At 43.9% G+C, this 12,975-nt stretch overlaps 1 protein-coding gene across 2 annotated transcripts in view; it reads right to left on the bottom strand.

The window, feature by feature from the left end:
* Positions 1-12,379, bottom strand: part of mgll (monoglyceride lipase) — a 37,340-nt gene extending 24,961 nt beyond the window's left edge. The window contains exons 1-2 of one of the 2 annotated variants that reach the window (XM_041945448.1): positions 12,262-12,379; positions 10,178-10,422 (exon numbers count right to left, since the gene is read on the bottom strand). In XM_041945448.1, the coding sequence (XP_041801382.1) occupies positions 10,178-10,416 (239 nt within the window). In that variant the 5' untranslated portion in view covers positions 10,417-10,422; positions 12,262-12,379. The remainder of the gene's footprint in view (positions 1-10,177; positions 10,423-12,261) is intronic. The other variant, XM_041945449.1, reaches the window with a different exon arrangement.
* Positions 12,380-12,975: the final 596 nt, after the last annotated feature.

Genomic DNA, 12,975 nt, shown 5'->3' with positions numbered 1-12,975 from the left:
TTCTCTAAGCTGCAGCAGTGCTGAGGAGCCTGTGAGGGCTTCAATCAACAGCAGCGGACAATTAGTCTAAATGTATTCAGCGACGGAGGAAAAGGGAATGAAGTGAAACAGGGTGAAAGTGAGCGAGAGAGTGAGGCGGGGTATGGAAGTGGGAGCAGAATAAGAATAGCTGTTCATCAGGCTTCATTAGCAATCACTTGAATTTCACTCACTGCTGCTCCTTCCCTCCTTTTAGACAGCCATCGCCTCGAGTGTGTGTATTTGTGTGTGTGTGTATGTGTTTCTATATTTTTATATTTAATCTCAGAAGCCCACTCATGGTGTGAAGTTCAACAACTTTGAAACTTTACAGTGAAGACTTGGGTTAGGCAAGTAATACTCATGGTCATGTTTAGTGGCAGTCTACTGGAAATGAATATAAGTAATGTCCCCACAAGTGATGGAAACAAACGTGTGTGTGTGTGTGTGTGTGTGAATGAGTGTCTTTGTATGGGCACAATGTTCTGTAACACGCATGCCGAGGGGCAGCAGGGGATTAATGGGGCTAATCCGGGTTCATTGTAAAGACGTACAGTGAACAACACACCGCACACTCCACTGAACCACAGTTGTCATGTGACATTTGTAATTTGCCGTCTTTCTTTCTCTAAGAACCTCTCCATCCATCATACTCTAAATACCTCTTTGGTTCACTTCACAATCTCTTTCTTCTTCTCTCTCACTTTTTTCTCCATTTTTGCCAGTTCCAGTTTTAAGTGCATCAACTGAAGGCAATACGTCTGGTGACAGCGAGCTGCAGGAGATATAAAGCCTGCATTTTTTGACAGTACGAAGGATTTAATTACCCAGAAACTGAATCTTAACAGATGTCTGCATTCATTCAGCTTCAGGCATCTGCAGACAAGTGACAATATTCAGGCATCATCAGCACGTCGGCTCAGCCGGGCGAAGCTAGCCCACTGTTTCCACTTTGCTAAAAGTGGTCTGGTGAAACTCAAGAGACATTTGCCCTGAACAAATGCTACTTCAATAGGCTGTGACATTTCACCGCTTTCCTTATACATCAGCCTAAACCCCTCCTTGACCTGGGTGGACAAATGCACGGCACTGTGGGCTCCCATCAGTCTTCACTACAGAAAAGACCAATGACAGGCCGAACACAAAGGCAAAAGATTTATTAAGACACAGAAGCAGTAAAATGTCAAATGTCTTCTAACTTTTATGCTAAAAGCAGGCCAGGCAGGTAGATTTATGCTTTATTTGGTATCTTGAACACCTACAGTACTTGAAATACTTGCTCACAACATTCAAAGGTCTAATGAGGTTGTGAGTGACATCATCATCTACACCTCTCCCCATACGCTCTGCTCTGACTTCTAGCTGCTGGACTCAGCTGAAGTTCCACGCACGCTCTTAACTTTATAACTAAGCCACACTGTAAGTCAAGATTAGCTAGAATTGTGCGTTCTCAGAATAGGTTGACATATTTTCTGATCAGCTAATTGAAGAACTGAAAAATACTTTCAGCCCTAAATATATTCAGCTGAAACGATACTGTTCAGAGGTGGATGTGTGCCTTGAAAGTGGGAGCAGCTTCACATTAACACTAAACTTCATCCTGTGGTTTTGCTCATTTCCCTCAAAGGTGCATTGCCACAGATGTATTGATTATTTTCGGTGTGGCTGACGTACTTCAATCTTCCAGTAAGAAGAGATTGAAATTGTCTTTCTCATTATCTCTCTTCACCCTCTCATCTCTCATGGGAACTTGAGACCCACTTGTCTCCCACACCGGTTTCAGCTGCCGGAACAACATGGCTTATAACCAGCCTTATTAAAACACTGTGGGAGAGAGCGAGAGAGAGTTTTGTCCTCCCTCTGGCTCCACTCAGAGCTACTCCAAACAACCACAGGCCCAAAACAAAGCCGAGACCCTAATCCCCTTAATGCAATGCTGACTGGCTGCTCCAAGATTATACAGGAACTCTCAAACCTTCCAACTGTGCTCAGACGCCACATTCTGCACCTTCAACTGTGAATTTCACACAAAAAGCAAACAGCTTGGGCATTTTAGGAATGTGGCTGCATGTGGCAGCAACATCCTTGCCATAATGGTGCTTACATGAAGTTCAATTCACATATTTCTTAATAACTATCTAAACCACCATCCAGAGCAATAAACACGTAAAGCTTTGAATTTTATTTTACTATATTCCCACTAACTGAGACACACCAACTGTCCTGCCTTTAATCACCGTAATAAGAAGCAACCAATTATGATGAGTAGAACAGTTTAACAGAAAAACAGTATGGAAGCTAAACCGTGGCCCCTCGAATGGAATTTCCAGTTTAATAAATTTGATGGTATTTTGGTAGCTCGTAGCCCAACAGTCTTTACTATTCATTCAGGGAATTACACTCCAGATTTGATACGTTAATCCTGTTTACATTCTTTCGTCCACTTTGTAATGATCAAACGCTGGGCTAACCACCAGGCAGGAGACAATTACCACGCCCTGCAATTATTACACCTATGTTACTGTTTTACATTCTTTGATTCACTTCCTTCATTTTGCTTTCCGCTATCTTAACTGTCAACCTGCAACGTGCACGTCAGCTCCAGCGGTACCTCTGACGGAGCTGCAGTGCCTCCACAAGCTGCATAGCAGAAACACAGATCCTGCAACCTGCTGCATGAAAAGTCATGAATGACTGAGGAACAACTGTTTGCCTGTGTGTGTTCCCCTTTATTCTAACCTTGTGTGTATCACAATGTGAGTGTAGGAAAAAGAGGCACATATTCCTGAGCTTTCTTTAAAGCTCTGTAATATGTGGTAAAGCTCTTCTATGTGATGTATTGGGTGTGTTTGTGTGTGTGTGTGGACATATAGGAAATATATGTGGGTGGAGGACTACATCAGTGCTGTTAAGAACAGACTCAGTGAATGTACTACTGTGTAGGGGTGTGTGTAAAGTAAAGAAATAAAGAGGCACAGATGAAAGGAAAAGAGAAAGATGAGAGGACTAAAGACAGAATGAGAAGAAAAACAGCATGTGAGGCAGCAAACTGAAGCCTATGAACAGCCAAATGTACAGCGACTTTTCAAGACTGAACTAAAATATCGCTCACGAGGGGGAAGCAAATCTGCACAAATTTTTCACATCAAGTTTAACTCTGGTGAACCTTGATCTATGAATTAATGCTGTTGACCAACAGGAAGCTATTTTGCAGAACTGTAGCTCGTTAGCTTTGTGTCACAAACTACTTATAGGTTGTATGTAACTTTTTCTGTTTGACTGTAAACAGCTCTTCCAATGAGAAACTAATTGTAGTCAGAGTCCATGATATAAGTACATCTTACGAATAAAATGTGCAAACTTTATTGTCCTGTTCGCAACCAGGTTAGCTTCTTTACTGACATTAGCAAGCTTGTTAGCTCTCAGAGCTTACTTTCCCTTTCCATTTCCCCTTTTTGAATGAAGTGATGTACATCAAAATCAAAATGCCAGACGTACTGTTCAAGACATTTCAGTACTAAGATACTGTCAGGCTTGAATTCCCAGGTGACAGCGAGAGTCGCTGCACTAGGAGCAAAACAAAATGGATATGGAACGAGAACAATGTGACAGGCAGAGAATGAGATGGAGTCTTGGGGGGGGGGGGTGATGTGTGACAAACTGCTATTGCTAAGTAAACAAGAAACGGGGGAGTCGCTACAGAAAGTGTGTGAGTGTGTGTGCGGAAAACAAACACAAGAGAGAGACAGAGGAAGTGGCTGTTTGATGGAGAGAAATTTAGACAGACGGCAATCGACCACAGCAGGAGGGTTTACAACGCTGATGCAAAAATGTAAACCATTGAGACCAGTTTTATTAGTTCACCGTTCTTTGCAGAGTGCACATCCCAATACAGTTAAGCTCAAGGGCGATCCATTTATGGTGCAATTGCAAAACCTTACGTAACAACCCAACAGTCACTGTCTATTTACAGCAATTATAACATGCAATCATCTGCTTGCTGTGAAAAGTTTTGAAAGGAGTCAAAGAAGAGCTGAGGGAAGTGAAGTCCTCATGGATGAGATGCAAATACAAACTAGGTGTTGGTAGATCCCTCGTAGCTCAGGACTGCGGCTAACTGACAACTGAAGGCAGGGCATCCAATGCAAAATCAACATGCAAGGGAGCCTGTGTTTCTCTAGCTCGCATGTGGTCACGAGCACCCTGCACACTTCTTCTTCTGTGGAGTGATAGACAAAATACATCTGAACTAGCTGCATGCAGAGATGGAGCAAGAATTACATGAAAAATATAGTATTGTCTTCTGATCAGGCTTGTTTTTATTATGCAGGAACACTGCTTGAATTAAAAAAAAAACTCTCGTAACTGCTGGAATCCTTCATTTGCACATTTTCTTCTTTGCAGCTTTGCATCTTATGTAACTGTGTTTTTTTCATGTACAGTATCACTACTTGCTGTTGCAACATGCCATGTTCCCCATAGACAAATTACATTTAACATACACTAATATTCAATAATCATTTCTACTCCTATTTGCACGATCCATGTCTCAGGTTATGTGAACGATAAGGCTGTTGCTGGTAAGGTCACAGATGCAGATTTTTTAACGTACTGTTACAGTATTCAGGACAGCACTAAGTCACTGCGAATATGAACGACAGTGGAATGAAAACTGAAAACTGACTCTGAAGTGCTTCTCCTCCATCTCCGTTTCACAATAACTTACAGCAAATGATCACAGCTGGCACTTTGAATTACCAATCAGTGAATTTTATGGGAATACAAGAGCCAATAATATTTCATGCACTGCATTACTCAGCCAAAATTTGCCCCCGAGCTCAAACATGAAGGGAACCACTGTAGAGCTTTTATCTTTGTAAAAATCCTCCGCTGAGAGGAGGAACAGTGGCAGCGAGCAGCAGTCAGATTAAATAGTCTGACCATAGAAACACTAACAGGGAAGGAAGCTCATCCAGACACCGTCAGGAAAAAAACTTCACTAACAGCATGACCCATTTACCCAAGCTGTGTGTGTGTGTGTGTGTGTGTGTGTGTGCGTGTGTGTGTGTCTGTCAGTTGTTCTGTTTGTAAAAATACAGGTGCGCAGTGCATGTCCGGCAGGCATGCTGCTCTCTGAGTGGGTTCAAAGACCCGGCTGGAAATCTGTTGGGTCATCTGTCAATCATTGTTGATGGACCTCCCCTCCACTCCTCCACCTTTCACCTACTTCCTGGTTTTAGTGAAAGGGCTTTTCAGGAGCCTGTGACCTTTGACCAAGGCTCATTCTCATCCCAACAAAAAACATTTTAAATAAAGACTTGCATATTTTGGAAGTCTTTCATGTGATTCATACTAATTCATACTATACTACATACTCATCCTGTTGGGAGTGGACAATTCTTCCTGAATCTAGCAGAAGCTGATATTTACATATGTCTATATGTTTGGAAAGGAGATGAAAGGAGTAGTGTTTAAGACCTGAACTTTACAAAAGGGGTAAACCAATGTCAGAAAGGTTACACTGACGTGTGATTTAAGCTCACACACTGCACTTTGTTGATGTCAGAACCACCTTTGAAGGACATTTACACTTGCAGCCGGTCAATATTTGCCCTAAAACACTTTGTAGACTGTATAGAAAACAAACAATGTGACTGAGGTGGTTTGTAACATCACCTGCCCACACCTGCTGTTGATGTTGTCTCATTCACCTGCCCTGCTGAACATTATCTAACTGTTAATCAAAGTGGCTGCCTTTGCATGTTTGGGATTTCCTGGTCCACCAGCAACAGATTCATTGGACAGTTATACTGAAAACACACCAGCCGTCCGGCTGGCTGAGTCAGATTTCTGCCAAAATCATTGGCAGAGCAAAAAAACTTAAAACTGGCTCCCATCATGATCTGCCTACATTTGTCTGAAGGTGCTTTTTTTCTGGCTGGCTGGTTTTACATAAGGACCACACACCGCACGGCTCTTTCCAGTCCACTTAGTGCAAGAACAGTCTGCTTAAATTCCGCTTTTTCACTAAACAAACACTCCATGCTCGAAACTGTCTGGCCTACGGTTGGTTCAGTTAATTGAGTCAATAAATGTCAGCCTGGCATTCGGAAACTGCTGCCTGCCCCCATGGTTACAGTACAGCATGCCACAAGTTAAGTGGTTTTGACAATGATGGTGAATCATCTGCAATTTTTTTTTAATAATTTAAGCCATTTTCAGGCAAGCATTCACTAGTTTCCGCATCTCAACTATAAAGATGTGATAAATGATGAATCAATTAAATGACAAAACAATCATCAGATTAATTATTATAAATGAATTAGAACGAAATTTATCATCTGTTGCAGCTATATATATTGGTTTGTTTTTGAATTCTCGCAAACCACATGACACACTGCCAATAGCAGGATGTTATCAGAAGTCACTTCACACACTATCACACATAGATTTAGTTCATAATCGTGCATCACCGTAATGAGTCTAAGCCGTCTTGCTTCCAGGCAGCTGTTTGAAATCTCTTGTATGCAGAGTTCTTTGATCGTCCGAGCTTATCACTGCACCAGCCGCTACTGAGGCTGATAGGAAACTTCCCCTATCGCAAAAGTGTGAAAGATAAGTCTGCTGTTTTCAGAAGTAATCTATAAGCCTAAAATGTACTCACTCTTCCACAACAAGTAGCATTTTAGAGACGCAGCTATGATGAAGCTTTTTTAAAAGCATCCACGGCGTATGCTAAATGCCTCTAATTCCTATTTCCTGTTCATGCTAATGGATATAGCCACGTTTTAACTTGAATACTGCTAAAGCTATTAGCTTCTGGCTGAACTGCATGCAGAGCCACATTGTGTTAAACTACTAATCTGACTGGTGCAGTGAGTGGGTTGCTGCCAGTCTGGAGGCTGCATCCATCCAGACCACTGACAACTCTTTTATTGTGGAACCTGTGAGTGCAGGGGCAGTCAGTGTTAAAACAGGCGGTGTGTGTGTGAGAGAGTTTCTTTCATGGTAAAGTGTAGGCTGTAAGATAGACAACAGGCTGGAGTTTCTCAATTAGTGGCGTTTGCTCAGCATTTTTACTGTCTGATAACATCCTGTGTGTTACTCTGACTTTGCATGAAGAGATTTAGATGGCAGCGTGTCCAGGACATGCTGACTGTCACTCAGAACTAACCATCAGTTAAACTGCGCAGCAGCGTATTACAGCACATTAAGACCAATAAGTCAGTTTCGGGATGTACTGGTGAGGGTGTGATTTTACTGAATGGCTGGCGTTTTGTCAGCTTGTAAAACCTGCAATAAATCTACCTCACCCAGCTTTTAGGAGCTGCTAGGTCAGCTAAAAAATGTCATTAGCCTGGGTTTCAGGGAAGGATTTAAGTGTCCTGTGAAAGTCAACATGCAGCTTTAAATTGGAGTGCACAAAGTGGACGATATCTGCCATCAGCAGCATCAGTCCACACATATCGGTATCAGCTATCAAGAGCACACATCGGTGAATGGATGTGCACATCACCACGCATAACTTTCCATGGACACATCGCATGCCTCTCTGTGCCATGACTGCATGCATTTTTAGCATGGTCACTGGCCGGCCTCCAGTCAGAAAGCTCTTATATAAGCCAACGAAAGCCTTGGCTCTAAAACAGTTACAATGCAGAGAGATCTGCAGCTATTTTAAGCCTGCAGTGATTCAGCTTCCTATTTCCAAAAAACATGATTTGTAGGAGAAAAATAAGGCTGTTATGGTAATGCCGGTGAAACAGCACTTGCTATTTGATTTATTGATGCCTTTGGCAGGGTAGGAGACAATTTTTAGATTTGGTTATTTATCTCCAAGAGTCTTTGGTGACCAGCTTTAAATATATGAGCAGGTCGGTGCATAAGTAGATTTTTGTTCATGTGGGAGCGCAGGCATGGGTCTGGGAAAGGGCTTCTGTGTGACCGCAGCGAGCCCTCAGGCCACAGTGGCATTGTGGGCAATTACAAGGTCAAATATCTGTTCCGCTGCCAGTGCAGAATCGTGTACATTTACATGTTGACAAGAGCTGCCAGAGCTTAGCAGGCAGAGGAGTTCAATAAAACCACAAAAACACCCAAAGGACTGCTGCTTACATACACAGAAATGCACACACAGGTTCTAAACAAGAGCAGAAATACAGAATAAATCATGAAAGAATGCAGCATAAACACACACACACACGCTAAACTGTGTGCCACAGTTTATGGAGCAATCATACAGCAGAGGTACAGACCCAGTGTCAGTTAATGAGTCACTGCTCTGCTGAGATGTGTGAACCTCAATGTGTGTGTGAGTGTGTGTGTGTGTGTGTGTGTGTGTGAGTGAGAGACAGAGAGAGAGATCAGTCATGTCTTGACTCCAGATGTTTTGTGGGCCTCCCTTTTGTGTCACATCTCTTTCCTTCTGTGCTCTCACACTACATGCAACAATGTGGTTTGTAAGCGAGTCTCTTGTCTGTGTTGCATTTCATGCACTGCCACGACCACGTGTGCACACGGGTCTTAAAACAGCCACGACATAGCAGGGGGGCCTCCAGCAGCAGACTGTGGAAAGTACCACCACCACCAGTAACAAGTCGTTTTTTTTTTCTTAAAGTGGACCCATTAATCATGGATTTGTGTTGTTTGATGTCTTTTTGGCTGAGGGACATCATTTCCATTCACACACCAGAATGCCCGATGAGTCAGGACCTCAGGCCCAGCAAAGCAACGACGATGCTCTTCAGAAGGGTTGAGTATGTAATTCGAAGGAACTACTTCAACACCCAAGCGTGTATGAGGAAGCAGGTTTCAACATTTGATAGCCAGCGTTTCCTCATTCTTGGATATTTGGGTTTTTCAAAATAAAGTGAGCTGGAAACTACAGTGAGACCCACATTGATCTGTTTCTTTGTTTGTTCCTTGGACTGGAAGTGATTTTGTGAATCTCAGTGAGCCGTGGACGCAAAGTTGGCTTTTTCACTGCAGCCCAGACTGAAGAAACGTTCTCCACATGCGTCTCCCTCTGCAGTACAGTTTGTCATCTTCTCAGGGTGTCACATGTCCAATGAAGGGTGCACATTTAAACAGCTCAAACATGTTTCAGCAACTCTTCTTTCCACTATGACACGTTTGACTGTGACTAAAGCTGAAATCTGCGACTCTCTGCAGTTTATTGTCCGTCCCAGCCCCCAAAAGACAATTAATACTCTAAATAGTGGAATACAGAGAGATAAATGTGCCATTTGACTTATTAACAAAACATTGAATGGTTTCAACAAGTAACGTTTCCTGGGTGTTTTGCTTTTTTTAACGGGGTCATGACCCAGTATGAGTTACGGGTGCATCTGGCAGTCGCCTCCACGAAGAGATTAACATAATTATAATGTTTTTAATGAGCTTGGGTCACAGAATGAGACTGAACTCTCCAGATTTACGACAGACTGATTTTTCCTGACTAATGTCAGTTTGTTGTCTCATTTTGACCTAGTGATGTTTGTGTGGCATGTGCTGAAGCAAGCTGATTATTCATATTTAAATAAGCGATCAAAACAGGACCTTAGTATAACTGTCAATAAACCCCCTCCAAGTGTGGATGATTGTTAAAAGCATGGACCTACCTGCATTTATTACTGTCAAGTTACTGAGTTACAGCTCTAGAATCTGACAACAATGAGCCACTGTTGCTCCTCTAACCTGACACATGCCAATATTAAAAGAACTGTTTAAAAAAAGCACATTTCCTGTTGAGTGCTGATTGGACAGTTGTTCGGCCACTCACAGAGCTGATGTGACTGCTGAGGCTGTTTGAAGATGAAAATAAATGAAATCAGACAGTGTTGATGTGCCCAAGCTGTTGGCAGAGTCAGACTCTGCATACCTTAACCGAGTGCACTTTTAAAACACAGGACTGGACGCGCGCGCGCACACACACACACACATCTGAAGATTAACATGCACGATAGAGGAGAGTCCTCATGTGACTCCTGAAAGCAGCCATGTGAATAGATCACTTCCCTCAGCGGCACAATGACTTTAAGTAGCACTCTTGTTTTCTCCCACAGTAAGCTTTCTCAACACATATACAGAAGAACCAGAAAGCGAAACACACACACACACACACACTTTCCGCTAGTTTTCCCGCTTGTTCTCCACTAACCTTGGCGGGCCGGCGGGCTCCCAGTAGCGGCAGAACAGGTGCAGTCCGTCGGCGTTGACGATGTGCTGCAGGTCGGCGTAGGGGACTCCCTGCGGGCTCCGCCGCGGAGCAGCTCCGGGCTCGGGCATGGAGAGGTCTGCAACGGAGACACGGAGCAGCGACACCATCACATCGCTGCCGTAGAGGTAGCAGCTGAGGGCGGCGACGAGCAGGCAGGTGGCGGCGGCCGCGGCGTTCATTGTTTACTGTTGAGTATTTATTGAGGTGTATGTTTCATCGGAGTTGACTCGGTCTATGGCTAATCCTCAGCCGGACACACACATGCACACACGCACACAAACACATACACACACACAGGCAACGTTGACAGAGCGTCGGCACCGACCGGTGTTACGTCACCAGACCATATGCTCTGCTTTCCACAAGGTCTCTCTCTCTCTCTCTCTCTCTCTCTCTCTCCCTCCCTCCCTCTCTCTCTCTCTCCCTCCCTCTCTCTCTCTCCCTCCAGTTCAAATCAGCTTTACTACCACGGCCATGATTGCAGGCTAATTAGGACGCTTCAGAGTGCAGTAGGTTGTAGCCTGTGAGAGTTACAGTGATTCAGAGTGCAGGAGGCAGCGGTTTGCACGTTACTGCAACATCCACTCTGCTGCAACAACCGCATCAATCCACTGTGATGAAAACAAACATCACAAAAACTGAAGAATGAAAGAATGTGATGACCCATCAACACCTAAATATACATAATAGACACACACTCTAACTATGTATAACGATATGGGAACAATAAAATGGTTCAAATAAGAACCAATAAGATGGTTTCATTTGACTGATTTGTGCATGAAGTTCATTTAGCTATTTCTATTTCCGTGCTTTTTAAATACATACCTGTGGAGGAGAACCACCTGTCCCTAAAGCTGATTTACTAACAGTATCACTGACAAAGCAAATCTATTTGAATGGAAAAAAATGAAACCAAACAAAGAATCTCTCTCTGCAGTTCTTCTTCTTTGTCTGTTTCTGCTCAAAGCTGCACACACACAAATCATCTTTGTGCACTTCTCCGTTTCCCTGCAACACTGAAGCACGCTGCCTCTGGTTCCCCCTCTCTGTCTTCATAGTGTTATTGGCATGTGCAGCATTACAATGAAGAGGACAGCCGCGTGTGCGCCGCCTGACGCACCGCCGCAGATAAAAATAGCCCTTGAAGGGCCCGTGAAGCTATTTCCTGAGGTGATCGGGTGTCGCCTTTCAGGTTTGGTGACCTGGCAGCCGGTAAACTCGCAGCCCTGCTCAATATTTGATACGTCACAGCTAGTGATCACTGATCAGTTAAAAGATGAGTAAAGTGTGTGGCTGTGTGTCGATGAACAGTATGGAAATGCGTCTTGCTTCAAACATAATGCTATTTCTACTGCTATCATCAGGATTTATTAAGCCAACGCGTTCGGACATCACAATGCGCGGACACTGGTGTTTGATTCTTACCCTCATGAACAGGCTAATAGCAGGTCTCATTTCAGCTGCTGATATGTAACAGTGAAAAGTGTGCACACTTGTGAAAATAATCGTTCAACTTGTATACGTGTGAGTGGATCATTGCTGGAAACTGGCGTGCGCAAAACCTCCCTTTTGTGTTCATCCGTGCTGCAATCAACCCTTTTCCACCCTGGTGCGCACGGGGGTAGACTCCAGCCCAGAGGACTGGACAGGAGGATGATTACTGGCCGCACGCTTCCAGATGAAGAGCAAACATTTGCCATGCGAGTGTCTCTAATTGAGCTGCCATTACCGCCTCGTGAAGGATCGATTCATCTGGTGTGGCTGCTGGTATCGACGCGGAGTATTGCAAGACGCGCGAAAATATCCCGATTGAGGTCTGCAGCTTTTGTGTGAAAATGCTGAATGGAGGAAGCCGGAGAAGATGCCATAAAACTACAAGTTAGTGAAGACCACAAGCTGAAGGAATGCTATGAGGATGAGGGAGGTTCGACACAGCGGAGGGTCCACAATAAGGTCAAAACAGACGCGCTGCTGAGCCCCCATGCAGGATATCATAGAATAGGAGAATATATGAAACCAACCTGTGCTGGAGCGTCTGCAGCGAAGTTTCAGCTTCTTCTCGGACTCCCCGATCTCTCTCTCTCTCTCTCTCTCTCTCTCTCTCTCTCTCTCTCTCTCTCTCTGTCTGATGCTCCTCACTCGCCACCCGCCAAGAGAAGAATGCTGTCAGCGACGTTTGGGGAGAAACTAAATAAGTATTCACGCGCACACCCTCTCACTCTCTCTCTCTCTCTCTCTCTCTCACACACACACACACACACGCACACTGCACATTTTCCGTAAAGGCGGAGGTACATCTCTTCTCTTTTACTGTAAAACCAGTTGAGTCCACATGGTTCACATTTGTTCCATACCATGATCACTGACATCATTCATATGTGGATCAGCCTCTCGCTCCTTATTAACTGTAAATCATCAACTCTCCCACCTGATATGAAAACAATCCCTCCAAACTAGATGACAAGATCAGTCTTGCGCGACCCATACTGGGTTGGGTTTCGGCAAGTAAGGCTGCTTGGTTAAAGTAGCCATGTTGTAAGGCAGTGAGTCCAAAGATGCTAAAATACACCATAGAGCTGAAGGGAGCTGCAGAGGTGGTGATAATTCTCTAGTTTGTCACTAACAGCAACCACTTTCACGTTACACACAGTCACTTGACCCATTTTGAATATAAAAATATTGATTAGTACAGCTTTAAGGTCAGGCGAAGATCTGTCCTGGTTCCAGACCTCTGG

Source organism: Chelmon rostratus, chromosome 10, assembly GCF_017976325.1.
Source record: "Chelmon rostratus isolate fCheRos1 chromosome 10, fCheRos1.pri, whole genome shotgun sequence".
In the NCBI taxonomy this organism is placed as follows: Eukaryota; Metazoa; Chordata; class Actinopteri; order Chaetodontiformes; family Chaetodontidae; genus Chelmon; species Chelmon rostratus.
The sequence above is the reverse complement of the archived record's forward strand: the minus strand, read 5'-3'. Positions and strand labels throughout refer to the sequence as shown.